The sequence below is a fragment of the Cercospora kikuchii genome (assembly GCF_019650295.1).
Source record: "Cercospora kikuchii DNA, contig_00009, whole genome shotgun sequence".
NCBI lineage: Eukaryota > Fungi > Ascomycota > Dothideomycetes > Mycosphaerellales > Mycosphaerellaceae > Cercospora > Cercospora kikuchii.
This window is the reverse complement of record NW_025408590.1, coordinates 1139713-1166579: the sequence shown is the minus strand read 5'-3', so window position 1 is coordinate 1166579 and position 26867 is coordinate 1139713. Positions and strand designations below refer to the sequence as shown.

General features: G+C 52.6%; 10 protein-coding genes across 10 annotated transcripts; 4 read left to right on the top strand and 6 right to left on the bottom strand.

Annotated features, from left to right (window-relative positions):
* Window positions 1-1870: 1870 nt before the first annotated feature.
* CKM354_001256800 (uncharacterized protein) lies at window positions 1871-2359 on the bottom strand (the record flags this gene model as incomplete). The annotated part of the gene is made up of 2 exons (XM_044808090.1): window positions 1871-2267; window positions 2322-2359. The coding sequence occupies 2 exons, from the start codon at window positions 2357-2359 to the stop codon at window positions 1871-1873; spliced, it is 435 nt and encodes a 144-aa protein (XP_044664025.1).
* Window positions 2360-5474: 3115 nt separating this feature from the next.
* On the bottom strand, window positions 5475-7496 carry CKM354_001256700 (uncharacterized protein; the record flags this gene model as incomplete). Its single annotated transcript, XM_044808089.1, has 1 exon — window positions 5475-7496. The coding sequence occupies one exon, from the start codon at window positions 7494-7496 to the stop codon at window positions 5475-5477; it is 2022 nt and encodes a 673-aa protein (XP_044664024.1).
* Window positions 7497-8010: 514 nt separating this feature from the next.
* Window positions 8011-8544, bottom strand: CKM354_001256600 (uncharacterized protein; the record flags this gene model as incomplete). Its single annotated transcript, XM_044808088.1, has 1 exon — window positions 8011-8544. One exon carries the CDS (start codon window positions 8542-8544, stop codon window positions 8011-8013), a length of 534 nt encoding a protein of 177 aa, XP_044664023.1.
* An 861-nt stretch (window positions 8545-9405) lies between these two features.
* On the bottom strand, window positions 9406-10764 carry CKM354_001256500 (uncharacterized protein; the record flags this gene model as incomplete). Its single annotated transcript, XM_044808087.1, has 1 exon — window positions 9406-10764. The coding sequence occupies one exon, from the start codon at window positions 10762-10764 to the stop codon at window positions 9406-9408; it is 1359 nt and encodes a 452-aa protein (XP_044664022.1).
* A 1213-nt stretch (window positions 10765-11977) lies between these two features.
* CKM354_001256400 (chaperonin-containing T-complex subunit CCT2) lies at window positions 11978-13715 on the top strand (the record flags this gene model as incomplete). The annotated part of the gene is made up of 4 exons (XM_044808086.1): window positions 11978-11980; window positions 12033-12091; window positions 12146-12215; window positions 12267-13715. 4 exons carry the CDS (start codon window positions 11978-11980, stop codon window positions 13713-13715), a joined length of 1581 nt encoding a protein of 526 aa, XP_044664021.1.
* Window positions 13716-14421: 706 nt separating this feature from the next.
* On the top strand, window positions 14422-16817 carry CKM354_001256300 (uncharacterized protein; the record flags this gene model as incomplete). The annotated part of the gene is made up of 2 exons (XM_044808085.1): window positions 14422-16560; window positions 16617-16817. The coding sequence occupies 2 exons, from the start codon at window positions 14422-14424 to the stop codon at window positions 16815-16817; spliced, it is 2340 nt and encodes a 779-aa protein (XP_044664020.1).
* A 412-nt stretch (window positions 16818-17229) lies between these two features.
* On the bottom strand, window positions 17230-17955 carry CKM354_001256200 (uncharacterized protein; the record flags this gene model as incomplete). The annotated part of the gene is made up of 1 exon (XM_044808084.1): window positions 17230-17955. The coding sequence occupies one exon, from the start codon at window positions 17953-17955 to the stop codon at window positions 17230-17232; it is 726 nt and encodes a 241-aa protein (XP_044664019.1).
* A 639-nt stretch (window positions 17956-18594) lies between these two features.
* Window positions 18595-19941, top strand: CKM354_001256100 (uncharacterized protein; the record flags this gene model as incomplete). Its single annotated transcript, XM_044808083.1, has 1 exon — window positions 18595-19941. The coding sequence occupies one exon, from the start codon at window positions 18595-18597 to the stop codon at window positions 19939-19941; it is 1347 nt and encodes a 448-aa protein (XP_044664018.1).
* A 3338-nt stretch (window positions 19942-23279) lies between these two features.
* CKM354_001256000 (uncharacterized protein) lies at window positions 23280-24280 on the bottom strand (the record flags this gene model as incomplete). The annotated part of the gene is made up of 3 exons (XM_044808082.1): window positions 23280-23527; window positions 23582-23863; window positions 23920-24280. The coding sequence occupies 3 exons, from the start codon at window positions 24278-24280 to the stop codon at window positions 23280-23282; spliced, it is 891 nt and encodes a 296-aa protein (XP_044664017.1).
* Window positions 24281-25640: 1360 nt separating this feature from the next.
* CKM354_001255900 (uncharacterized protein) lies at window positions 25641-26330 on the top strand (the record flags this gene model as incomplete). The annotated part of the gene is made up of 1 exon (XM_044808081.1): window positions 25641-26330. One exon carries the CDS (start codon window positions 25641-25643, stop codon window positions 26328-26330), a length of 690 nt encoding a protein of 229 aa, XP_044664016.1.
* Between the last annotated feature and the right edge of the window lie 537 nt (window positions 26331-26867).

Here is a 26867-nt window from a genome sequence, read left to right as displayed (position 1 = left end):
GGGTTCCGCGGCCATGGCATCAATGAGCGTCGCGCATACGCGTGAGCAGCTGGGCGTATGCGCCCCGCCACGTCCACGTCTTCTGCTGAAACATGACTAGACGTCCGAATTTTGCAGCAGAAACGTGAAAAAGCTTGATGATGTAGCGTCGTCGATGAACAGCCACGATCCGCGGGGAGGGTGAGAAAAGGCTTTGCCAATCCAAGGCTCTGGCGTCGTGTGCCAATGCATGTCTCGCGGCGAAGAACCGAGTGGTCTAAGTCTTGTTTGTGCTGGCGGAGTGTGTCATTGGACGGATGCCGACCTGCCTGAGCGCAAACAAGGCGCAAGGCGGTGGTTTTGGTGGTGTGTTTGTTGGTTTGAGGCTGGAGTGGAAGCGTGACGTACGGCTGCTCGTTTGGAAACCTTGTCGACGATCCGTGCGCGGCAGGCTTTGCCGAGTGCCGTGTCTTCACTTGCTGCTATTTCGTACGGTTGAAGCATCAGTATCCATATTTGTGCGCATGTCTGACGAGACCGAGTGGTCGCGGTTGCACGACAAGTACGCATTCAACCAGAGAAGACGTCGCTGACTGTGGCTCCCTCGATCGATCCCGAGCGCCCTGGGACGGTTTGGCGACACGTCACGCCACGTTTGGATCAAGGACTTCCCTACCGCAGCAGTGGTCAGCCGCAGTGGCTGATTGGAACACCATCAAGATCAAGTCACCAGACGTACAGGATGAGTTCTTCGTGCAGAGCGGCGTCATTCTTGGCGCGACGAGACGAACAGGACGAGAAACCAGTATTTTGCTCCCCTTGAGCGGCTGAAACGGACAGCCCGGAGATCCAAGCAATGGCAGACAGAGGCCCATAACGACCTTCTTGATATCGGCCACTGCTTCTGGGTGTCTGTCACGCGCAAGTCCTCTTTCAAGGTCATTTCGGAGTTCAACCCAGTGCCGACCGACTTCATCACGATTAAAAATCACTCCACGGCCATTTCTTGTCGCCAGGCAGAGTGCAGCTGGCTTGAAAGGGTACTTTGTTTCGACGGCCAGTTACAAACCTGTCGACGTCCTCGAGCTCCCGCATCAGAAGCTCCTGCAATGCTGGCAGCTACAACTTACTGTACTGCTGCCTTGGACGCTCGGCTAAAGCTCATGGAAATCTAGAGCGTGTCTTCTCACAAGGATGTCGATGTCTTCACGGCGGAGCCCTACATGGGTCTATTTTTGACCGCGTTCTACTCGGTCGCTCGCACTTCTCCCCGCGTCGATGCTGAGTGTGAATAGCAGCTGGTTCTGGAGGGGTATCCGGAGTTGCGTCAGACACTTCTCCCCTCCAGCTACTGCGAGGGATGGCGTGCGAGTGACAGAACCCCGGATAGTGCTGTGGCAGCCTGAGAGAACGGGCAAGTGGCCAAAGCCAGACAACTTTGCCATCAAGGTAACTTTAGGGGATTACGGAGCATGGAATTGTCTTCGCCCGATTGGCTACATTGCTTTGCGCAGTGCTGAGTACATGCATCTCACATGAGCTCACTTGACACTCTGTAGGACTTTCGCACGTTCAATCGTCCAAGCAGTGTAAGACATTGCGCGATCATTTGGCCCTTGTCACGAACTCGTCAGAGCCCTCCATCTGAGGTCTTCAATTCCAGCTGCGACAAACAGTCTCCACCAATCAGTACGGCACGGAGCAAAGCGAAATTCGCGCGGCTGTCATCCATTGATATAAGACGGCTACCCAATGATCTAACTAACTGGTACTGTGGTTGCGACGCAATTACGTCCGCGTCTCCGAAAAGAAGGATCCAATCCTTTACCACGAGAACAGCTTCCAGCCAAGAATTACACACCAGTCGAAGTGTTCAAACCAGTGGACTCAATTACCATGGTGGCAAGCAGTTGTAGGTGACCCAGTCTTCAGGATACCAGGACTGTCTCTCGCAAGCACGCGCCATACCGTGCGGCTCAATGCCACGGTTGTCGAGATCAATACATCCGCGGCCGACCTGCCAGATGAGATTCGGGTATGAGTTGTGGAGATCCCAGCAGGCGCGCTCTCCCAGAACATCGTCCTGCACCAGTTGCCAAGTGTTCCAGTCGAAACGATTGCAAGTGCACTGATCTTTGTAGCAGCCTTCTTGATTGCCATCGCAGTCCCAGCGTTGCTCGCCCCAGAAGCCTGGACCTTGGTAGACCGACTGGCGGATGCTATCCCTATTCCAGTTTCCGCGGGGGTTGCCCCATTGTTGACGATTGCCCCATTGCTGAGCCATGACGCTGTGCAGACATATGTCAGATAGCCCATCAGTGCACCTTCAGATCATCACTTACCTGGCGGCGAAGAGAGAAGCGATTGCGATGACCTTCATCTTGAGGAGCGAGTGATGGTACCGGTACTGCGAAGAAGCTGGCTTGAGTGTGCTGTTGTTCTTGAGAGGCTGTCGTTGCTGGTGGTGCTGGAATGGTGGTTGACGAGGAGGTCGGCTGCTTTATACAACTGCGGCCTGATTCAACTTCAGCCCTCGACAACGTTCAAGTCCTGGCTCCAAGCAACTTAATTTGGCGTTGTAGGTTTCCCTGGTTGCATACAAGCATCTGACACTTCTGCTCATTCGCCAATGCGTACCTACCGGTGCCCATCTTGGGAAGCTCAGGCCAACCAGTAGGACCAGCGCACTGCGTGAATGTCACTTCAATAACCACGCATACTGGGATGAGGGATCCATCTGTTTCCGAACATGCTGTCAAGCACTCTTACTTGGGCATAGCCCACTAGGAACGAAGGCCGTTCTACATCGGCAATCCCCAGCGGAGTGGTACCTCGTTCATCACAGCACATTGCGGCACTATCCGGCATACGCTGGTGGCTATTTTCGCATCACCTCTTGCTAGCGAGGCGCATTTCTTGACCACACCCAGGCACACCGCAACACATGTATCATCTCCTCCTGTCAGCATTGCGGCCAGATCTACACTGGCACATCAAGGACCAGCATTCACTTCCATGCAAGTGATATGCACGTCTCTCGTTTTGCGACGCGATTGTCGGCTTTTGGAGCTTCCGTCACTACGGCACAAGAAACAACTTCAATGAGTAATCGTGGTCACATCACAAAAGTCAATTATTTCCCCATACAGCATTACACGACTCACGTGTCTGGGAACGGGCGACGGGCGAAGTGCTTACTGAACTCTGATCGACCGCTAGTGCTCGTTCAGCGTTAGTCACAGTGGTCAACACGCACGAGCATATGCTGTGGGAGTGCAACTTTCTGCAAGGATTATCGCTATAAGCACGCACGCTTGTGAAACTGTCGTAACTACCGGGCAGGTTCCTGAGCAAATGCAAGCGAAACCTAAAGCTGGAAATTATGCGGTTCAGCAAATTCAATTTCTTTGCCATGTGAAGTCAAAACAAGGATCTCACGAGCAGGAACTTCCCGTCAGACTTCGGAAAGCACAAGATTTTGAGGAGATGGAGGCTGAGTCTCATAACATGCCCTAGGTGTTGTCGGTCCACCGCGACAACGGCTGAATCGGTTCTCCTTGAGACTTCCTGAACACCCGAATTCTATACAACGTCTGGAATAACATCAGGAGACAAGGCGCGTGCGACATACCAACCAGGAAGGCGCAAATGCCTCAGTATTGACTTCCAGCGATGAACCTACCATTTCTTGGCATCAAGGGCAAGTCCGACCTTCAAGCCAAAATGGGTAAAAAGACAGACCTTCCTCGCGGGATCCAAAAATAACAGCTCTACTACAGCTATGAGAGCTGCAGCATAGCTCAACTACGGCTGTAGATCTTCGATCCAACCTGCTGATCAGAGTAAGAGGTTGTTGTGAAGATTCTAGATCTACCCCAGGCATCGTGTTTCAAGCGAGGCACAGCCTTGCGGGACAAGGCGGAAGGCGACACCGCGATTTTTGCAACCCTTGAACATCGTTTCCTGGGATTTGTCGTATTGTCAGGATACTCGCAACTCGGCCTTCTCTATCATTTCGTTGATGGGGATGTTGAGACCGAAGAACAAGCGACGAAAGCGACGAAAGAGACGATCAGTGCATCCAACGACAGGATGAGAATTGCAGCTTGTGCTTGCGCTACGCTCAACCTTCACTCGCCATGGCGACAAAAGGTTGCAGAACCAGCTTGCCGATTCTGCCAACAGGTCACCCCGTAATGCCGTTCTTGCCCAAGCTCCGACTGTTTGAGCTGGGTGAGGATTGGACGTCTGATGACAATTGCCCTCGTTTTGATCGGTAATCAAGGAGGCACCCTTGCACGTTGCACGTGGATTGCACGCTCCGGGAAGGACATTGAAGGGATTTCACGTTGGGAAGACCTTGAGTCCTCGTATTGAGAAGTACATCACTTCAATGCCTTGCCTGTGGAGGGCAGCCGCACTCGAGGGCACATTGGGCCCCAAGTCGCCAGCCGTTGGTCGCACATTTGCCACTGGGTTGAATAGTCTGCTCATGGTGACTCTCACGAGCTCTGTTGAGCACTTCGTCTAGAAGCCGAGCAAGTACAGCAGGGGCTCTGGGAAGCAAGAAAGAGCTCGGGAAGCCATCATCACAGGTCATTGCAGTGCTGAGACGTTTGGATCTTGTCGATCGTGGTCGTACCTTGATAAAGGCATTGCAGCAAGTCTTGTATGATTCGAGGTCATGATTGACATCAGTCGTGAACCAGGACAACTGGACAATCGATGGATCCAACACTCTGCGGAGATTTCCTGCTGACGCCAGGGATCAAACACAAGTTTCGTCAACGGCGCATAATGCCAATTAATCAGCGGCAAGCCATTCATCATGGCGAAAATGTCGAATGGAGGCGATTGCTTTTTCCGCTCACACGGGACTTCTGATCTCTTCGTACCAGCTCCTATCTCGATGGGCGACCCCCACCCGCGAGAGTCATCAGCCCGCACAAGTCATCTTGAGCCCTTCATCGGGCCCGGGTTGTTAGACAGGGCTTAACTAACCGGCAGATTTTGGCAGCTGCCCTACCATCACCGCTTCGCAGAATTGTTCAGCCTTCCGCGCCAACATCTGGGACTCGCATTGTGTGCGTTCGCATTACCGCGTTCTACCATGTGACTGGAAGTATAGATCAAATTCTGGGTTGACGCAGCACAGAAATGTTGGCTACAGCTACCAGCATCAAATCCTGCGCACATCGTACAACGCGAGAAAGCACAGTCGGAGAGATACCAGCTGGCTGACCATGTTTAAGGAAGACGGTGGAAGCCAGGGCGGACAGTACAAGATGTCACCTTCGTACACGGACTCAAAGAACCAAGCTCGAGGCCCTTCGGGGCTTTCCTGCGAATAAGCTGCCCTGACTTGGCTGCCCAAAAGTTTGCAAAAGCCCAGAAAACGAAACATACTGTACCCTGCTGGGGCTGCTGTCCGATCTCCTTTTGCAAGTGACAGATCAAATATCGCGAGCGCTCACCCCTTCCATCTCCATTCCTACTCAGTCTCCAGAGTACCAGGTCTTGAGCCACAGTTCTCTGGCTTCTACTTCCTCATCGGCCATCTCCACCCCTACCACCTCATCCTCCTCTGCGACTTTCTCCTTCCCCATGGCGTCAAGCGCACTCACAATCTGTCCAACGGTAACCCTCTCTGCTGACCTGTGCCGCGGGCCTGACTTCTCAACTTTCTTGCGATGGGTGGATTGGGCTTCATCCATCTCTTTGACCACTTCATCACGAGTCTTATTACTCTCAAGCGCCTGTTGGTCGTACGCTCCACCCTTACAGGTCATGCGTAGCATGAGTGCTTTTGGGGTCATTTCGATTTCTGGATGAGCTGCGTTGATGTGGTCGGCGAGAACTTCGCAGGAGTAACGCTTAGCGAGATCGTAGAGGACCAGGCCTTCCAGCTTGTCGGGATTACCGTTGAAGAGAGCTCGATCGGCTTCGTGGATGGAGTGGCTTTGGCGTGGTGTGGCATCGTAATTCTCCGATAGCTCAGGTTCTTTTGGTTGTTCGGGCTCCTTCAAAGTTTCTGGCCGCGTGGAATTTCCTGGTCGCTGGAGAACTTCTGGCCCCTTGAGAAACTCGGGCTGCTTGAGAACTTTTGGCTGCTCGAGATTGCCTGGCCGCTTGGGAATTCCTCGCCGCTTGGGAATTCCTTGTCGCTTAGGATTCTCCGGATGCCTAGAATTTTCTGGCTGCTTGACCGGCTCGATCGGATTCGCATACTCGGCCTCGGTGAGGGAGCCACTGGCAGCCGCTTGTACGATGTCTGTTGTAACAGGGCGATTTCGTGGTATACCGGATCCATGCTTGCGCCTGGGCTTAGGAGGTGGTAGTGCTGTGGTATCGACAGGCTGAGCGAGTGAGGGGCTCGTTCGTGAACTACCAGCGTTCGGCCTCAATTCACGTGGTGGTGTTGTCAAATCGTCGGACTCCTGAACCAGATTGGAGCTTGAGTACATGCCACCCGGTCGCGAGAACCAGGAGCGAGGTCTGGAGTTTGTGTCGACACTGCCAGCTTGCTTTATCTGATATCCAATCTCCTCAACTCCATCGTAGATCATACCCTCCATGTCCTGGGGCGGGAGTTGGAAGGTGAGACCATATTGACGACGGGTGTCATTCAACTCAAGCTCGAATTCGTACTGATCGTACTTCTTCTGGTGGATAACCTCCCTCCGGTAGTCGTTGAGACGGTCGCGAAGGGCGTTACCCGTGACCGGATCGGACCTCCCATTTTCGTTGACCTTATCGACAATCTCAGAGAGCTCATACTCTTTGGCCAGGCTGTAGAGGAGAGAGTCTTTGATGGTTTCCTGATCACCGCGAAAAATCTCATCGATCGGAATACCTTCGAGGACATCGGACTTCTTTCTCGTGGCTACGGGAAACTCGATCGACTTCTTGGTTCTGATTTCCCCCAGACCGGAACCATCATTCGAGTCGCCTTGGGCCAGAATGTTTTCGAGGGCACCAGATTTCTTCTTCCTCGTGGCTGAGCGAAGCTCTCTAGTTGTCCCTTCTGAGCCACGAGGACGAATCTCGGCAGTCGAGCCGCCTTCGATTTGAGTGCCTGCGAGAGCACCGGACTTCCCCTTTCTCGTGCCTGCGGGACGCTCTACAGTCTTTCCTTTTGTGCCACGAGAACGAAGATTGACCGTCGAGGCGCCTTCGGTCAGGTCTCCATCTCGGTCCAATTCCTCATCGCCGGAGTCTGGAAGAAGTTCCTCCAGATGCGTGCGGGTCGTAATACTCAGGGCTGGAGAAGGGGGTAATTTGTGGGGAGACTTGCGGGGAGGCGTGATAGCGGCAGAACCATCAACGATCGTGAGAGCACCGCTGCTGCGCGCTGAATGATCCAGGGGCTTGGAGCTTGTGTGCGCTTCAGGGCCTATCGAGCTCGGTACTGCCGAATGCGAATCGTCACGAGACGTATAGCGAATTCCAGAAGGCTCACCAGCGTCCTTGTTGGAGCGAGCAACTCGAGCTCGCTTTTTAGCTTTTCTGCGAGCCATGCTCGATCCAGTTGTATGGATGTATGTTCAGGAGTGAGTGTCCTTCGGCGGCTATTGGCCAGAGTCTTGGATGTCAGGGAAATGGAAAACGACGAGAAAGTTCAAGTGTTGGGCAAGAAGCTTGCCGAATATTTATATTTGTACTAGATCCAACGAGCTTGGACTGTGCAACTAGTGCATAGTTGAGCGGTCCGCCTCATTCACCCTCCCTTCGCGTCGCATCTCACTACTGCGGATCGAAATCGCTAGAGCACTTACGGCCGATCATATTCGAGGAGGCACACTGTCTGCTCCTTAGTGCTTACACCAACGTCCGCATAGATGGCTGAGTGGGTGACAATGTATCAAAGGAAGAGGGTCGCATAGGAGAAGTGATAGAGGTAGTGCTGGGACCCTACAGGTTGGAGAATATGGCTGCCGAGAAAGTGTCCTTCTAATTTCAATGAGCTGGTACAAGAATTGGCGTCCAGCGCATACTCGATGAGCATCAGCCCGACTGTTTTACACCGATCGCCTACTGCCTTCGTGATGACCTCCGAGGAGTCTCTACAGCGTCCTTCGCCCTGCCGCGAACCTTGAGACCAAGGCCAACACGAGCATCATTGACCTCTCGCTTCAGACGATCACCATCGTTGCCGGCCGCTCCATACGCGGCTATCAGGCGCTGAGCAATGTTCGTGGCGCTGATGTCTTCCTCAGTTGGATGTGCGGCATTTACGAGGTCGGCGAGGGCTTCGTTGCTGTGGCTTTTCGCGAGGCGCACGAGGTTCGCTCCTCGGATTCGCTCGACGGGCCCGTTTACGATTTCGTCGTTTGTCGCCGTCGCCGGGTAGACTGGCACGTTGTTAGCTGTGAAGGTTTGTGAGGTAGTGGCGATGTCTGACACTGGAGCAGGTGTGGGTTCTCGAGGCTCCTCTTCTCGATCTTCCACGTTGTAGAGCATGAGACGTGCTCCAGCTGACATGTCGAGGTCGTTGAAGTCTGGGTCGGTCTGGAAGGCTGCTTGCAGGATTGGGGCAGCAAGATCGATGTCGGTTTCGTTGTACATCTTGGAATGTTTCGCTCTGGATTTGAGCTGTTTTGATCTTGACTGTGCAGGGAGAGCCGAGATGTGCTTTTGTGATTTGTATGAGTGGTCGAGACACGAAGAAGGTCGGCATATTTGTATAGCGCGTGCTGTTCATTGAATATAGAAATATACAAAGCTATTGTCAGCGTGAATTGAGCGATTGCAATTGTTGTTGTGAAGAGAGAGCTATTGTCGGCTTCGTCGAAGCTATTGTGCGAACACAAACCTTAAGTAATATTGTCGCTGTGACTGTCGACAATGAGCACTTCAGCTCCGTCAGCAGGCGCTGAAACATCTTCTGCCATGACGTCGCAAGTACAGACAGAATACTGTGGCTTGTCTGACTGAAGCTCTTTGTCCGTCTAGCTCCAACAAAGACATAGTGCGCTTCGTAGGAGACAGTGGAGAATCTTGCATGCCCGTACTGGAGGGAGTGCGCCACGTAACCCAGCAGCGCCGGTCCGCTGACTCTACTCCTGTGTTTTGCTGTACGAGCACTAGTCTGGAGGTTGTTGTGAAGATGGCGAGTGCTTACGAAAGAAGGAGAAGGGAAGTGAAGTCTGGAGCGGGATTTCCTGCCAAGAGCAGAGACGCCACAGCGTGGCTGTGAAGCAACAATCAGACATTACTCCTTGTTCGAGCAGCTACTTTGAGTGCTTACATATGTACCAGATCAGATTGAATGTGATCAGTCTATCCCTCTGTCTCAGCCACCAGATGAGCCGGCAGTTAGATCAGCTTCCATTGCTTTGGTCACGCCCTCGGGCGGCATGACATCCGAGACCTTTGGCGTGCCTTCATTCGTGCCTAGACGCCTTCCTCACAAGTCTCGTACACATCTCAATCATACAAACTCTGCAAATCCTTCCTTATAGCAATCTGTGTTAGACTGTCGTTGTTGCCGTCTCGCTTGAAGAAGTCGGTGATGCGTATACTATTGGTCTCTTTTGGCCTCCCTCCTTCCTGCACTTGCTTCGCATTCAACTTGTTTGGGCTCTTTGGCCGCAGAGGCTGACGTAGCTGATCGACCAGACGTCGTCGGTTTCCAAGCGGAGCGGTATTCAGGACCTCGAATGCCTCGCTGTCATCGTCGCTGTCCTCGATGACAATTGGAGCTTGCGGTGAGATAGGTTTTGCAGGCATCGCAGTTTCGGAGTCTGAGATCAAAATAGGTGACTCGGCCTTCGCCAGCTTGACTTTCTTTCGGGGCGGCTGGACCAATTGCGCTTTGCTGGAAGTCGAGCTTGCTTGCGGACTGGAAGACAACTCCTTGAACGACAACTTTCGCTTCGTGGACGTCGACTTCGAGGCCTTCTTGAGTCCTTTCAAGTCGCTTGAAACGGAGTTCGTTAGCCAAGGAAGCTTTCGACCTTTCTTCTCCGCAGATGAGTCGCGGCCTTGCTGTGGTGTCTCGGGAGTTTCAGTCGTCAATGGAAACTTGTGTGTCGATTTGTTTATGGTGGGTGTGGGACGAGGTGGGGGGTTTGTTGTTTCTGGGTCACGCCCGCCTTCGTCTCTTGTGTTTTGAGCGCGTTTGGGGCCAGCCCAGTACTCAGACACTTTCTCAGGCTCCTCCCAATCTTCTGCCTGTATGCACAGCGTACATTCCCCGCAACGAAGACTTGGAGTGGGCATATGCACACCTGAGTGTCCATGAAATTTGCGAGCCTTATTCAGCTCGTACTCGAATGCATACACACACTTTGAACCGTCTTGAAGCACCTGACTCTTGTATTTGGCCAGCTCTTTGTGCAACTTCCGGGTGTTGATAGTGTTACCTTGTCTGCCCAGATTGACATTTGCTTCGATGGTGGAGAACTTATAACGTTTGCTCAGCTCGAACAAGGTGCTGCCTGAGACAAGTTCAAGCTTTCCCGTGAAGATCTCGTCGAGAGTTCTGCCATTGATGAATCCAGGTGCGTTATACACCCTTGTGTCTGCCGAATTGTGGTCGAATATGCGTGGCTCGGAGGTGTCCGCGCAAGGTCGGTCTGTTTCCTCAAGCTCCGAATGAGTAAGTTCGACACTGGATACAGACACCAGATGCTCTCTGGAGAATGCTGTCCATGCCGTCGCCACCTTGGTTTCCATGATGCGATCACACGCCGATTGTTGAGTCGCAGTTTTGTTCACGTGAAGCTCCTTATTCGTGCTTTTGAGCACGACGAAACCGTCGAGTCGAGTCTGGGCCCTAACCATGCAGAAAGGTAATCGAGCGATTATCGGCTCGAAACAGTCGGGAGTTGTCGCCGTTGGTGTTCCTACGTGAATATGTCGATGTAAAGGACAGCCGATTTGTGGCACGCTGTCGGGGTGGAGGACGGCTGTCGGTGGGACGAAGAAAGCCACAAGGTTAGGTGAAAGGGCGAGGCAGCCTTCGAGGACCTTGAAGCGCTTTGATACTTTCCGCGCGTGTATGTCATTGCCATTCACTTGCTTGAAAGTCTTGGCTAGGGCGGCTGCTGCTTCCAATTAGCAGTCAGCAGACCTTGGGAGCCCACCAGCATCTTCGTTTCGTCGCATAGGTCTGCTGTTCACCGCACTGGTTATTCGAATCACGGGGTTCCAGTCACGCCGCTCCCACCTTGATGCCCGGCTCAATTCGCACACCTGGGTCCATTTCACTCTTGCTGCGACAGGCTCGATCTCGGCTCGTGCACACGACAGACCGACACGAGAAGGCTAAGAAGACAAAGCAGTTGTAATCGTTTCCTCAAAGAAGCAACTCACCCACCAGTCGCAGCCGGATGGCCTCACAGTGGGTAATACCAGGATAGCTCTATCGATCGCCAGGAATTCGATGGCGGGCGAGCTCAGCAGATATTCCGGATCAGCCAGTGCACTCTCTCTGCGATGTGGTGGTAAGCATATTGCCAATAGTGCGAGGTAAAGAATGCATGTCATCGGCTCCGACATGGCGTTATCCGCACCATTTTTTGGTCTGTCTTTGTGCAGGTAACTAAACCTCCGTGCCTGTGCAGATCAGCAGTGAGCGTTGCCATAGACCATAGCATATGTCCGTAACGCGAATGTAACATGTCTTCTCGCGTGTTGGACAGCGGCCTGTCGGAAGTGACGTTCACAGTCAGAAGGGCAGGGCAGAAGTGCCGTGAATCTTCATAAGTCGCATTCAGAGGAGGGAGTCTGATCTTTTTGCGTCATAGAGCCATTTGGCTGTCATATGTAATCTCGGCATTGAGTTTATCGTGTCATCAATGGGCAGTGTTGCACCTGGTGCATTGCTGACGTGAAGAGCGAGGTGGAGGAGAGGAGGGACATGAGGGAGTGAGGTCAGGGGCGCTAGTCCACGATAGGAAGGTTTGGCGGGCAATTCTGAGATTCTGGAAAGCTTTCGCGCGTGGAAACGCGAGCTCTGAGCAACAGGCAATACTCATACACAGCACCGCACAAGATGGTGAGACGTAACGCTGCATCCCAACTGAGTCGCCAACACTGACAATTTGCAGTCTCAGCAAATCTTCGAAGATGGCGGCGAGCAAGAGAGAGGAGAGCAGGCCCGCCTTAGGCACGTGGAACAATTTGAGAAAGAGCAGAGATGACATATACTGACTGAAGGCAGCGCTTTCGTGGGTGCTATCGCGATTGGCGACCTCGTAAAGTCCACTCTGGGACCAAAAGGTCAAGACAAGGTGCGCAGGAATGATAGCAATTGCGATTTGAGGCACATCTGACTCCGCTAGATCTTGCAAAGTGCCTCGACGGGCGAGATCATGGTCACCAACGATGGCGCCACCATTCTGAAGAGCGTTGCTCTCGATAACGCCGCCGCGAAGGTGCTAGTCAACATCTCGAAAGTTCAAGATGACGAAGTCGGAGACGGAACCACAAGTGTCGCAGTCCTGGCAGCAGAACTTCTTCGAGAAGCAGAGCAGCTCGTGAACCAGAAAATCCACCCTCAGACTATTATCGAAGGCTACCGAATAGCCAGCGCCGCCGCACTGCAAGCCCTCAGCGAAACAGCAGTCGACCACAGCAGCAAGCCTGAAGAATTCCGCAAAGACCTGATCGCAATCGCTCGCACGACCCTCTCCTCGAAAGTGCTCTCACAAGACAGAGACTACTTCGCCACGCTCGCCACCGACGCCGTATTGCGAATGAAGGGCTCAACAGACCTCACACATATTCAGATTATCAAGAAAGCAGGTGGAAAACTGTCAGACTCATATCTCGACCCAGGCTTCATTCTCGACAAGAAGTTCGGAACAGGGCAACCTAAGCGAGTAGAGAACGCAAAGATTCTCGTGGCGAACACATCAATGGACACAGACAAGGTCAAGATCTTTGGAGCCAGAGTGAAAGTGGACGGGACAGGGAAATTGGCAGAGCTCGAAAAGGCGGAGAAAGAGAAGATGAAGGCGAAGGTCGAAAAGATCAAGGCACATGGCATAAATTGCTTCGTCAACAGACAGCTGATCTACAACTGGCCGGAGCAATTGTTCACAGACGCGGGGATTGCATCAATAGAGCACGCGGATTTCGATGGCGTGGAGCGACTGGCACTGGTCACGGGAGCCGAGATCACGAGTACATTCGATCACCCGGAGCATGTCAAATTGGGACACTGCGATTTGATCGAGGAGGTTGTGATTGGAGAGGACAATCTGATCAGGTTCTCTGGCGTGGCTGCCGGTCGGGCTTGCACAATTGTGCTGAGAGGTTCATCAGAACAGCTGTTGGACGAGGCGGAACGAAGTCTGCACGATGCGCTTGCTGTGCTCTCGCAGACTGTCAAGTTCCCAAAGACAACACTCGGAGGTGGTTGCGCAGAGATGGTCATGTCGAAGGCTGTGGATCAAGCTGCACAGAATGTTGCGGGAAAGAAGGCCTTGGCTGTGGATTCATTCTCGAAGGCTCTCCGACAACTTCCTACAATCCTGGCCGATAATGCTGGTCTGGATTCCGCCGATCTTGTGGCCCGGTTGCGAAAGGCCGTGTACTCTGGCATGTCCTCATCCGGTCTGGACTTGATGAAGCCAGGTGGTGGCATTGCAGACATGCGCGAGTTGGGTGTGATCGAGGCTCACAAGCTGAAGCATGCCGTAGTCAGCTCAGCGAGTGAGGCCGCAGAGCTGTTACTCCGGGTGGACAACATCATCCGTGCTGCCCCTAGGAAGAGGGAGAGGATGTAGGGGAAAAGACGAAAGTTACGAGGCAATGTGCATAGCGCAGGAGTCTGGCGCCACAAAAGAAGCAGGACTAGATGTCGGCACTGTACTGTGCTGTAGATACCACGCATGTGAATGCTATTGCAATGACGATCTTCGGACGTGACACTGTCTTGTGCCTGATCCTTCGGACGTTGGTCAAGGGAGACGCCACAGTCTCGTGGAGCTCAGCATGAATATACCAAATATTCTGCAGGCATGATCTGTACCCATGCGGAGCTGTGTAGATATGCATTCATAGAACGCTGCCACAGTCTTCGGAACTGTCGACCAGTACTGTACAAAAAGATGTACTGTCCAGATCGTGCCAAGACATGGACAAGTGGTCAGCAGCTGCCGGCCGGCCGGCATGCAACCTTGTCGGCGATTGAGTTCTTGTGCCGGAACGTCACGCAGAGCGGTCACAAGAGAACCGAAGAAGAGAAAGTGAGGGTGTGCGTTGGACATCGCCTGACTACTTTTGGTACTTTTTGCTGCTACGGAACACGACTCCAAAACTCAGCAGACCCAGCCACTTGGATCTCTTTCTTATCTGGCTGCAGCTCTTGTGAAACAAAGCCGCGATAACGAAACAATAATACACCGCGTTCCACGCAGTCCTCGAGGACGACCATACACTTCCTCACTCATACAGCACCGCGGACTTGGGGAGAAGAAGCTGTAGTGGAGCATGTCGGATTCCTCCAAGGCTAGGCCCATTCCCTCTGGCAGCTTTCGAGATGCAGATGCTCAGAGTTTCGCCAGCGCGTCTCCCTCTCGAGCCTCGAGGACGGCGAGGCTGGCAGCCACACCGGTAGTGGGCTCCGCACGCAGTGGGCACTCCAGATCAACGAGCCGTAGCCATCAGCAAGATGTGCAGACCAGCGGTGAACCTCTCGCTGGAGCATCTGGCACATCGGTGCCCGGTCCGGGACCAAGTTCGCTCTCTCAGGCACTGCGTGGGACAAGAGGGCAATCACCGGGCGGAGCACAGCGGCAGCAGGTGAGAGAATCTCGAGGGACAATGAGATATGAGAGCCCGAGAGGAGACGATGACAGTGGAACGTACACTCCTGCCAGCGCGGCAGCACAGCTCGGGAGAAGCCCCACGCCGAAGGAAGATATCGAGGTACTGAAGAGACACTTGGTCGGACCACAGTCCTCTTCGCCTGCGGGCTCATACCGGCAGGGAAGCGGTTTTCCTGGAGAGTCAAGTACTGCCGCACAAGAGGAGGAATTCTCGAGTCTGCAATTACAAGGTGGAGATACAACACGACACATCTACCGATATGCGGAGAAAAGAGAGCGAGAGGAGCAAGAAGCTGGAAAGCTGCGGAGGAGTATGAGTTATAGTGCACCAAAGACGAACAACAAGAAGGACGATGATGACGATGACATCTCATTCATCCAAAAGCCAGGTGGTTTCAGAAGAGACCATATTCGCCGCCGGGACGAATCTGCTGCTCCAAGCGCCAGTGGTGGGCGCACGCAATACGGTACTCTGCCTCGTGGCCGCAATGCAGTGGATCCTGAGCCTCCGAGACGGCAATTTGTGACATCCAATTTCATCGAATTCTTGACGTTGTACGGACACTTCGCCGGAGAGGAACTGGAGGAAGACGATGAAGTGCTGGACGCTGATGAGTACTTCTCCTCCGACTACTTCGAAGACGCCACAACCGAAGGTGATCGCGACGAGGATCGCGATGACTGGGGCGAGGACTCTGCTCTTCTGCCCGAGACCCCAGGAAAACGGCGTAGAAAGCGGAAGGTTCGTGAAAAGGGCAAGGGAACGCCTTTTGGTGCTGCCATGCTGCTGCTCAAGTCCTTTGTAGGCACTGGAGTGCTGTTCCTGCCTCGAGCATACTTGAACGGAGGCATGACTTTCTCCAACGTGGTTCTTCTGGTTCTGGCAGCTCTATCCTACTACTGCTTCATCCTGCTAGTCTCTATCCGACTCAAGATTCACGCCTCGTTCGGTGACATGGGCGGTAAGATCTTCGGCGCCTACTTCCGGAACATGATCAACTTCTCCCTCGTCATCAGCCAGATTGGATTCTCGTCGGCATACATTGTTTTCGTCGCAGAGAACCTCCGAGCATTTGTTCTGGCAATCACACGTTGCAAGAAAGACATCGATGTTGGATTCATGATCCTCATGCAAATGATCATCTTCCTTCCGATGTCTCTCTACCGCAACATCAACCACATCCAGAAGATGGCCCTCCTCGCAGACGCTTTCATTCTCCTCGGTCTATGCTACGTCTACTACTACGACGTCCGCACCATCGTCCACCAAGGCGGCGTTGGGCCCGGAATCAAACAATTCAATCCCGAATACTGGACCCTCCTCATCGGCACCGCAATCTTCACTTTCGAAGGCGTCGGGCTCGTCATCCCCATCCAGAGCGGCATGGCCGAACCCAAGAAATTCCCCAAAGTCATGGGAACCGTCATGCTCATCGTCACCGTTGTCTTCGTTTCTGCTGGCGCTCTCTCTTACACTGCCTATGGCGAAAATACCAAAACTGTCATTCTCCTCAATATGCCACAAGACAACAAAATGGTCAATGCTGTGCAATTTGTGTACAGTCTTGCCATTCTACTCAGCACGCCTCTGCAGATTTACCCTGCGATCGAAATCACGAGTCAGCAACTTTTCTCTCGGACTGGAAAATATAATCCATGGATTAAGTGGAAGAAGAACATTTTCCGCTTCTTTATGGTCGCGCTTTGCGCTCTCATTGCTTGGGCTGGAGCGGGCGATTTGGATAAATTCGTCTCTCTTGTTGGGTCGTTTGCTTGTATTCCGCTCGTGTATATTTATCCGGTAAGTTTACCAGAGCCCCCCAACAAAGAAGCCTATGTACTGACTGTTCCGTGTAGCCCCTCATGCACTACCGCGTTGTTGCGACCAAGAACTGGCAACGCGTCGTGGACATTTTGCTCGTGATTTTTGGTTTCGCTATGATGTCTTATACGACTGCTTTGACGATTGTGGCGTGGGCGAGTGGACAGAAGGATTCTTCGCCAGGGTATTGTGACCCGGTGAACAAGGGAGATGCGTTTATGTTGCCGAGGTTCTGATGATGGACGACACTGTGAGTGTGATTTAGTCGTTGAGTTGGATATGTCGAAACGGAAGGAGTGGTGGAGGTTGGAGAAATGGACTGGTTTGGATGAAGAGCTGGAATGTTCAACACGAAAGAGACGAGCAGTTGGACAAAGATTGAACGATTGAAGAGTTGGACTGATGTATTGTACGATGTTATCTCTGTTGTACACTGTGTATAGCGGCGGCGCTAGAGGTCGAGGGCTGAAGGCATTTGCAGGCATGTATGAGATTAGACATAGAACTGAGGAAGTCGAAAAGCTCTATGCCTATCTGTAGTGGCGCGTTTGGCCCGTCATTCCCTGTGCGGATGTCTCTCGTCCTGATAGCTTAAAGATACTCCACCTCCACCACTGTGTCCACCTGCATCAAGATATGCCCATGTCTCTAATCCTGCACACTCTTGCCCGCAGCAGCACCCTCTTTGGCACTCTGCTCCTGTGTCCTCGACTCCTGGACACCTCGCTTCTCAAATTGGGCCTTGACATTCTTGTACACCTCCTCTGGCTCTGGCGTGGCATCCACCTTGACCACTTTCCCTTCCTTTTCAAAGTGCTCCACCACAGGCATACTCGTCTCAACGAATGTCCTGAACCGCTTCTTGATACTCTCCTCGTTGTCATCTGCCCGCCCACTGGTCTCTCCTCGGTGCAGAAGTCGTTTCCTCATCGTCTCCTCGGGACAATCAAAGAAGAGGGTGAAAGCCATGGGGCAGACGATCTCCTGAAACTTGATCGCCTGGTCCATCTTGCGAGGGAAGCCATCGATCAAGAACTTGCGATTCCCGGTTTCGGAAATGGTGGCTTTCATGGCATTCTCAAGCAATTGAATTGTGACCTCTTGGGGAACAATTTGACCTTCCTTGATGTATGTCTTGATCATTTCGCCAAACTCGGAGCCAGCGCGGTCTTGCTCGGCGCGGAGGAGGTCGCCTGCTGAGAGATGTTCGAAGTTGTAGTCTCGGACGAGGTTGGAGCATTGGGTTCCTTTTCCTGCTCCTGGACCGCCCAGGACGAAGACTACGAGGGCTTCATCGTCGGAGGTGGGGTTGATGGCAGATTTGAAGAGAGGAGAAGTGCGTTTGAATGACTCGAGCTGGTCGATTGCTGGCATGTTTGTTGTCTACTGGTCTTTGGGAGAGCGGTTGGTGGGGTGTGGCCACTGGTCTTTGGAGGATGGTGCTCGATCGGGGAGTTCGTAGGTGTGAGCGGGAGTTTGGCCGGCGCGCTGTTGAATGAGGATGTTGAAGGCGATTGTGCCCAGGGCGAAAATGGCTACGAGAGAATAGACGGGGAGTTGGTTGCCGCGATTCTTTTTTGGTGGGGAGGCGCGGGGCGCGATGGGAGCTGGGGGCGGAGTGGTGCGCGAGTCGCGGAGGCGGTGGCGGAGACTGAAGGGGCGGACGTGTCGTGGGAGGCGGGCAATCAGGAGGGTCGGACGTGCTACGGACATGGTGGGCGAGAGCGATGGGAAAGTGGTGCAGCTTGATCACCTTCGGGCGGTGAGCTCATGCTCGGCCGCTCTCTTTCGCCGACGTTGAACCTTGGCCGGACTCCCTTCATCAAACAACCACCTCACGCCAACCATCACCATCATCGTCTATACAGCCCGGCTCCGGAAGCTATTGTACAGTGTCTGATGCGATGTTGATAGCGTAAAATGCTCTGCCCTTAGCGGGAGTACTGATGACTGGCACGGCACATATCCTACCCGTTGAGCTAGCACAGTACGCGTGCTCCCAGTATTGCCAATATGCTAAACCTCGCTGTCCGCTGTCGACCGGCGGTCACTCGCGGCACTTATGGCAGCATCGTCCCCGCGCTGTCGCGTTCTGCACTCACAGTGGTCGACGTGGCAACGCCGGATGATCCAAGGACTCTGCTCGACACTTCCGAGCAGCCTGAGGAATCGAGAAGCACGCGGTTGCACGTGAGAAGGAAGAGAGTAGGATTCATCGCATCAAAAACTCGACCTCGCATGACAGAGTCCGACGAGCAAGCGAAGCTTGAACTTGAAAAGCATCCAATGCGGGCTGGCACGATTCTCCGACGACACCTAAATAATGGCAGCTTGACCTTAAACGTTCTTTGCCTTTGCTTAGAATACCCATGGTATCTCTCGATTAGGGACCGATGGAGACTTGAGAGAGGACCGACTCTTCAGAGGCTGCGTGACGGTCAGCTTGGGCGAACTGCGCTGGTCGCTTTGTTGCAAAATCCGCAACTCTTGCTAGCATTGGCTAGGAATCAAAGGAGCTGCTGTGATTTTCTTGCTTACTATGTCGTCAACGAAAACCTTGAGCAACAATTCTACAAGTGCTTGCAGCTACCACTCAATGAAGGCCAGTACGGTCTCCACTGGCGCGGCCGACTTCTGGCATCCCTGTGCAGCGCGACCTTCATGCATGGCACTTCCCCATCTGCTGATCGTCCTCTGAAAGCCTTCTTTGAGGGATACGAAGCGGCCACTTCTGATCAGGACAGTTTCGTCCAACGCAACTCTCAAACCGAGAGTAGTCCGACGTTGGACGACCTACAAGTAGGCATCTCCCATTCATTATTTGCTATGCGAGCGATACTTGGAGATCGACACAGGTTGCTAGGCTACCCTGACACAGATCCAAAGCTCTACGACCAATTTCTCGCTCTTCTCAAATCCTCGAGGTCATCTGCTTTCGATCAAGCATGGGACATTGCGCGGCTTCACATGTACCACCCACGGAAACTTGATGAAAAACCGGCAGTGCGACTACTTCGAGGCGTCGCGAGACTTGGTTTTCCGGCCGACAGTCGTGTCATTCGGGAAAGAAAGCAAATGGCTCAACCGGTGTGCGATTTCATCAAACGTGCTCACATCGTGGCCGAAGGCAATGAGAATCATGAAGACTCCGAGTGGATCCTCAACACATTTGGAACACAGTTATCTCGTGCATACAAGCTGTCCAGGAAATCCGTCAAAGCCGAAATACGGACTCGCGAACAGACGCCCATGCTGGAAAGGCTCTTTTATGCAGCTACCGCGCCCAGAAATTACCCCCAAGCACCCCCTTCAGCTAAACAGTCGTTGGACTCGTACTTCTGGGAAGATGCAGAAAGCTAGACTATGGCGTCGGTTGGCTCACGATGTTGAGACTGCTCTGGACGCAGGTGGGAAACATGAAGCCGACTCTGCGAATGCCCAAACCTTATCGTCCCATCGGCCCTACGTTTTGGACAATGATTCGCGCAAAGGACGCTTCATTGAGCAAATCCGTACATGAGCCGTCGGCTGCGAAGGAAGCGCCTTCAGGACCTCGTCAAAGAGCTGCAATGGTCCGCGGTTGTTAGCTTACAGCAACAGCATGCAACGACGATTCAGACATGAGGAGATCTCACACGACTGTGAAGAAAGAAATAATGTGATGACCACATGAAGGGCAGCATGCGAGACTCGCTGAGGGTGCCAGCACTCATCCCACAGCACACTTGTACAATATACGACACCTCGTGGCAGGAGCCTCACGGTGGTGCAGATAGCCGGCTTGAGGAGCTGACAGGCCGCTGCTCCCCTTACCTCCAGGCTTCATTCTGGCTTGTATCATATTCATGTAAGCAACATATAAACCTTCGTCAGAACAAAGCAGATTCCCTGCTTCTGAATACTTTTACGCGCTTCCACCATCCAGGTCACGTCGCGACCCTCGACCACTCTATCTTTTGGGTGGAAACGTGGCAATCAATTCATAAGAAGCCTGTTTTCACTCTTGACCAACCAATCGACCAATCCATCTCTCTCTCTCTCTCTCTCTCTCTCTCTCTCTCTCTCTCAAATCCTCCCACCCTCCTCCCACCAACCCATCAAATCTCCTCTCCTTTTTTACATTTCTTCCCCATCAACCTTCGTATCCAAAGTAATCACTGCATCACATTCCGTAATCGTCGTCGTCAAAGTCGGGTTTACTGTTGGCGAAGCTGTGCACGGTGCAAAGCAATTTAGTGGAATCGTCTCGGTTGTCAAAGCGCAACCTTTACAGTCGCTGATGATATATTTGGTTTCTGCGGGGATGTCGGGACAGCAGGAGTCTTCGATGAAAGTTGTGGTGTGGGTGCAGCTGGGAGGGTTACTGCTGCTACTGATTCTGTTGCGGATACTGCTAATGCTGCTGATACTGCTGTTGCAGGGTTGGATGTTGGCGAGGGTCAGAGTAGAGAATGTCAGGCTGGCGAAGGAGAGGACGGTGATGGGCTTGGTGAGGAACATTTCGTTGTTGTGTTCTTGAGACGAGGAGTTTTATTGTTCTTGTTCTCTTGGGATTGGTTCTGACAACGATTTCATGTTTCTGTCAGTTGGGGTGCAATTTTTATATCTCACTGCCAGTGATTTAGCGTCTGGAGTGACACTTGCAATGGCTGGACTGCGCTTCAGCTTTCAGCTCTTCCTTTCACGTTACACTGCGCATCACCGTTATTCGGTTCGTTTCGCGGCATGATCAATTCTGTGGCACAATGGTTGTGGGTCGTTAGCAGGCCCAATACATTCCTTCAATGCTTAGCCACAACAAAAGTCAGCCAAGCGGGACATGGAGACCTCGAACTATGCGTCAAGTTAGACAGCGCCGGTATATCATGAAACTATGGAACACCTTTCTTTGTAGACAAGCTATCGCGTGAAGGGAAGAAACAGTAGTAAATACCAAAATTAGATACTTTCCCCTCCTGAGCTGATGATGTGTTACTCATGGCAAGACACCGTCTTCACTCAGGTCTAGCACCCTTTTTCCAGAATGATAAACCAAGAGGAATTAATCATACACTGATCAAGAATACGGAGTAGGAGCCGGAGCCACTCGCTTGCAAGCAGTCACAGTCGTCACACTCTCAGTAGGACAAGCACAAATCCCAAACGCACTCTCATCCTCCACCGTCTGCGTCGCCAACGCGCACCCTCCGCAGTTCGTCAACGAAGTCTTAGTCGTTGCATAGACGTGCCCGCAGTCGCCGCACGCCGGCTTCGTTTTCGTGATATTCTTCGTGCACTTGGCGTTGTGTTTGGTCGTGAGAGAGCTGGTGGTTGTTGGCGCGCAGGCTGTTATTGTGCTGGTGAGAGAGGCAACGATTGGTGGCGGCGACACGCAGCGGCAAAGTGGGAAGCTGGACTCGTCGGTCTCCAGAGCACAGCCTCCGCAGTTTGTGTAGGAAGTTGCGGTAGCGGCTGCGATTGGACCGCAGCAAGTGTAGGATGTTGGGGTTTGGGTGATGGTGCAGCTGGGTTGTTGGCCATAGCCGCCTTCGAACAGATTTTGTGCTGTTGCGAAGGCAGCAAAGGTGGAGATGATTGTTATGGCGAGCATGGTGGCGTTGTTGTGATGTTTCGTGCTGAAAGCCCTGGGCTGGATGTGATGCAGAATCGAATTGGCGCCTTGCTTGGTTGGCTCTTATGGGCCTTCTCTTATTCGGATGTGGTGTTGCCCGTTCTTATACTTCGCCACGTGCAGTTCTTGGCCATACGCAGGAGTCGCGAGATCCGAGATCCTTAAACGTTCCTTCTTCCAGGGATAGTTCTTTCGTCGTCTCGTCTCGTTCATGCACCTGCATTCTTGAATCGAGCAACAGGATGCCAGGTCAATACATACGGTCAGCTGCCCAGCATGCGTTGTGACTACGCTGTGCTCCTGGAATAGCGTACCGGTGACCCCACGGCACGTGTGTAGATCACTCTATTGGCTGTCGGAATGTGAAGATGCGGCAGGAACTTGTTCTGTCGTGAGACTGCTCAGAACACCCGAGTCATGCCACCGACCCCATCTCGCCTGCTCCGTCCGTGAGCAGCCTCAGGAATGTTTCACTCCCCGTGATCAACACCGCAGCTCGTGTTGTCGGTTACACGTGGATATACGGCCGGCCGCGACTTGGCGAGAATGGAGGTGAGCGCAACAACGCCATCGTACTCCCGCTTCTGAGTCGTCATGTCTCACGCCGTTGGACCGATTCATCCTACAATATTGCAGGAGAAGTCAATTGTATCGTCTTGGCAGCAACTCTGCCTTGCCTCTGCCTCGATGCGCCTTGGCCTCATCTCGGAGTGCGCGGGGATGGAGCGAGCAAAGCCGGCAGGAGGGCGATGGAGTTTCATCACCGCCGCTGCAGCTGAAAAGGCTGCTGCGCCCATCATCCTGGCTTCTAGCATGGATTTCAGCTGAGATCTGGCAGAGTACACAGCTGTGGTGCAGTTCTCGCATTCGATGCAGCAGGTCGACAGCGTGTTTCGAGGAGGATGTAGAAAGGTGGAGGAGTCGTGATTGCATTTCATGGCCCATCCTAAATTTGTCTGCCTGAGGCCCTTCCTCATGTGTCACGTGTACCCGTATAAACCTTCAGCCGTCAATAACGAAAGTCTGATGTCCCCAAGTTTCAACCCTCTCCTAACTCCCTTCGCCCAAAGCGTGAACCGTCGTCTCATCACTGGACAATGCATTTTCCTAGCTGGCAAGCACTCTCATCATTGTCCCTGTCGTCTCTCGGACCCGAGAAAGTCTTGCCGCAGACCGTGGTCCAGTAATACTCAAGCGCCAACCACCGATAACTGTCGGCATTGATCAGCTTGTCCGCGTCGCTCAAGCCCTTAACATCGAGAGGTCCATATTTCTTGTCTCCAATGTGAGTGCCTTTTGCGGCCTTGCCGATGCGGTCGAAGTGAGTGTACTCGTCTATTTCCCCATTAGCTCAAGCTCTCCAGGCGTTTGAAGCATAATTGTACGTACGGAGAATAATGGCGCCAAGTACGTCCATCAGCGTGCTGACTGTAGATCCCAGGCTGTCACAGCTAACATCTGAACGTTTCGGGACGTCGTAGCCCTGATCACACATGTGCGCAATGGCGATTTGCTGGTTGTTGCGTACGAGATTGCCAATGTAGGCCAAGGTGATGCTATCACCCTGTTTCTCGGTTCCTGGAGTCGTGCAGATACCCTTGATATCTTTGTTGGTCCAGAAGATGTACCCGAGATCAATGGAGCCTTCTTGGTCATCGGTCCCCCAGATATCTGTGAAAGTCACGGATCAGCAAGCGGCCATTGAAGCGAACATCTGGATATCACACTTTTGTACACCTTCTGTACGGCGTCCTTGTCCGCATCACCAAAGTAATGGCCATAAATTCCATTATCGACGGCATTGGACCAGGACTGCTCCAGGTAGGACGCCAATTGCACAGCATCCGTCTGGCCATCTTTGAGCTGCTGTACGTGGCCTGAATCGGTGGGGTTGTTCATATCGAAATCAGGCAAGTATTGGCTTGCGAGTCTTTTGACAATGGTTCCGCGCTTTGTTTTGGTGTGGATGTCTCCAAGAATGTCATCGATCTCTTCCAACATGTCCTCCGGAGCGGCATCCTGAATGTTGTCGATGTCTCGTTCGGCGATGCGGACACTGCCATCGGTTTGGTAGCTGCGGGCTGCCATCGACCTGGACGATGCCGGCGCTGCGTTGATCCCAGTGAGGCAGAGGGAGGCTGCCAGTGCACCGCGTGCTGCGAGTGTGCTGAAGTGCATGGTTGATGAATTGCTGACTTGCCAGGTATTGTGTTGGTTGATATGAAGAGCGAAGTACGATTGGGAGTTCTGGTGTTTGATGCAGTCTCGATTGGAGATGGTATTGGACTTCTTTTATGTCTGACTGACCTAGCCGGCGTAGGGTCTCTCTCGAAGGACATGCTCCAACACTTTCACACGTTGTCCAATTGCCATCATAGGCACAGCCATCAAGAAGGCTATACAGTCAAAGGATTGAGTGAATAGAATGTCGGCTCGAACCAACAACTCCTGCGCAATGCTCGTATCGAACATCTATTCGCGCTATCATGACACAGAGCAAGAATTGTGGAGCGAGTGCTGCGGAAGGACCAAATTGATTGCATCTGTTCTAAATGTGTCGCATCAAGCTCGACGCCCTCTCCTTTTGTTCAACTAATACCGTCACAAGCACCAGAAATGGCCCATTCAGGAGTCTTTACGGATCTTAGCGTGTTCTCGGAGCCTGGGGATGCATGTAGTGTTGCACCTACTATCCCTACCGTTTGATGGTTCGCCATGAGCCATTTCCTTCATCATCTCAATCCGTGGACAGTCCATAGGGATCAATAAAGTCTTGTACGCCGGCAGCAAACCGTGCCCAAGCCCTCCGCTTAGACCAGCCAAGCCAACGCTTATAGCCAGCAGCAGCAGCGTGAATCTCGGTTGAACACCAACAAGCTCTCATACCCGCAACAATCCCACGGATCTACGCGGTTCATTCAGCCAATGTGCTATCTCAGCTGTGAGGGACGGCTGGCAAGATGTTCAGAATCCTGGTTGAAGGATCGGAAGGATCGACAGAACAGCATGGGTGGCACTCGTCCGAGCGCGTCGCTTCACTCCGCAGTGTTCTTCTTTGCTTTGCCGCTCTGTTCTTGTGGAGCCCAACTGCTTGAACTTGGTTTCATGAATTGACAAGATCTACTGCGCCTCATTCTGTGGCATCTGCAAGCTATTCCAAGTAATTCTTGGCAGTGTCACATGTTGGCTTGCTTCAACATCAGAGTGAAGTCATTCTTGTGTTACATCAGCTGTGTTGGTCACATGCATTAACGAAATAGTTGGTCGGTATGAGCAGGAAGTAGGAAGTGTTGTTGCCTAAATTGAGCGATAAGTGGGCCGACTCGACTCGGAGGCAACTGCATCCACGAAGTAAACCACTTCAACAGTGCCCAGCAAAAGAACACATTTGACGAAAGCTACAAACACATGAGCATCAAGAGATCACCACAATCACCGCGAATTATCTATGCTGCAGTCCCTCAAGAAACAGTTGTCCCCAACAAAACGCAATATGTCCACATCGCAGCCCAGAATCTCGATCTCGATATCCACGAGCAGTCCAGCGCTCTCAAAATCCGGCAGTCAACCTTTCACAATCACTCTCAGAGCGAACATCACCAACACTCTACAACCAATCACAGTCGACACCTTCCATACTGTCCTCTACCGCCGGGGGCTCGCACTCGATTATCAAGGTCTCAATTTCAAAGACACCTCGAGTGACGGACTCGCCGAGCGTAGAGTCATAGATGTGCAGTATAGGGTACCAGAGAGTTTGACAGAGACCTCGGAGAGCGTAGTAGAAATTCCTCCGCTCAACGATGGTTCTGACGCGTATATTGTGCAACACACATTCCAGACTCCAGCTTCTTCTGATGTCCCCGGACATGGAAGGGGAGAACAGCTATCCTCAGCGGACTCGGAGATGGACGCTATCGTGGAGGATCTGATGAGGGAAATGACGAATCAGACCGCTGGCTTGGAAGTGGGCAGGACGTATGAGATTGGACTTGGAAATGACATGAATCGAGTATCGTGGTGGAGAGTTGGAACCAAAGCTGAAGTCTTCGCCCAAGGCTCATCGAGTAGAAGATCCGATGGCCCCACGATCGAGCTAGAATTAGTGAAGACTGCGACGTTTACAGTCGTAGAGTAGGAACTGCACTCGACCCTTCTTACAAGCCCACCCCATCATCCATCCCTTTGATATTCCTAAAACTAACACACCTCCACCCCTCCCACCCCAACTCCCTTTTTTCTTCCTCCTCATCACCATCACCATCTTTCCTAAACTCCGCAATAACCACACTCCTCCTCACCAACCCCACTTCCCCATCCCTCAAAGCTTGCTGCGCCCAAACAGTTGCAGACCACTCTTGCTTTCCTCCACGTCTCTTCCTCCCATCTCCAATCCAAACATCAATTTCCAAATTCGTCACTTCCACAAACAAATTCGGATTCCCGCCAAACAGAATTTTCCCAGTTTCGAGATACTCATCAATACTAACGTGTGAGCGGTTCCCATATGCAACTTCAATTTGTAGATTCGGAGAACAGGTCATAGCGGAATACCATGGTTCCTGATTGCGATCGAATTGTCGAGCATTGTGGGCTTCTGTGATTGCTGCGTAGAGAGTGCGGATTTGGAGTTTTGCTGTTTCTGTTGGCGAGAGGGTTTCAATGCCGTTCGCAT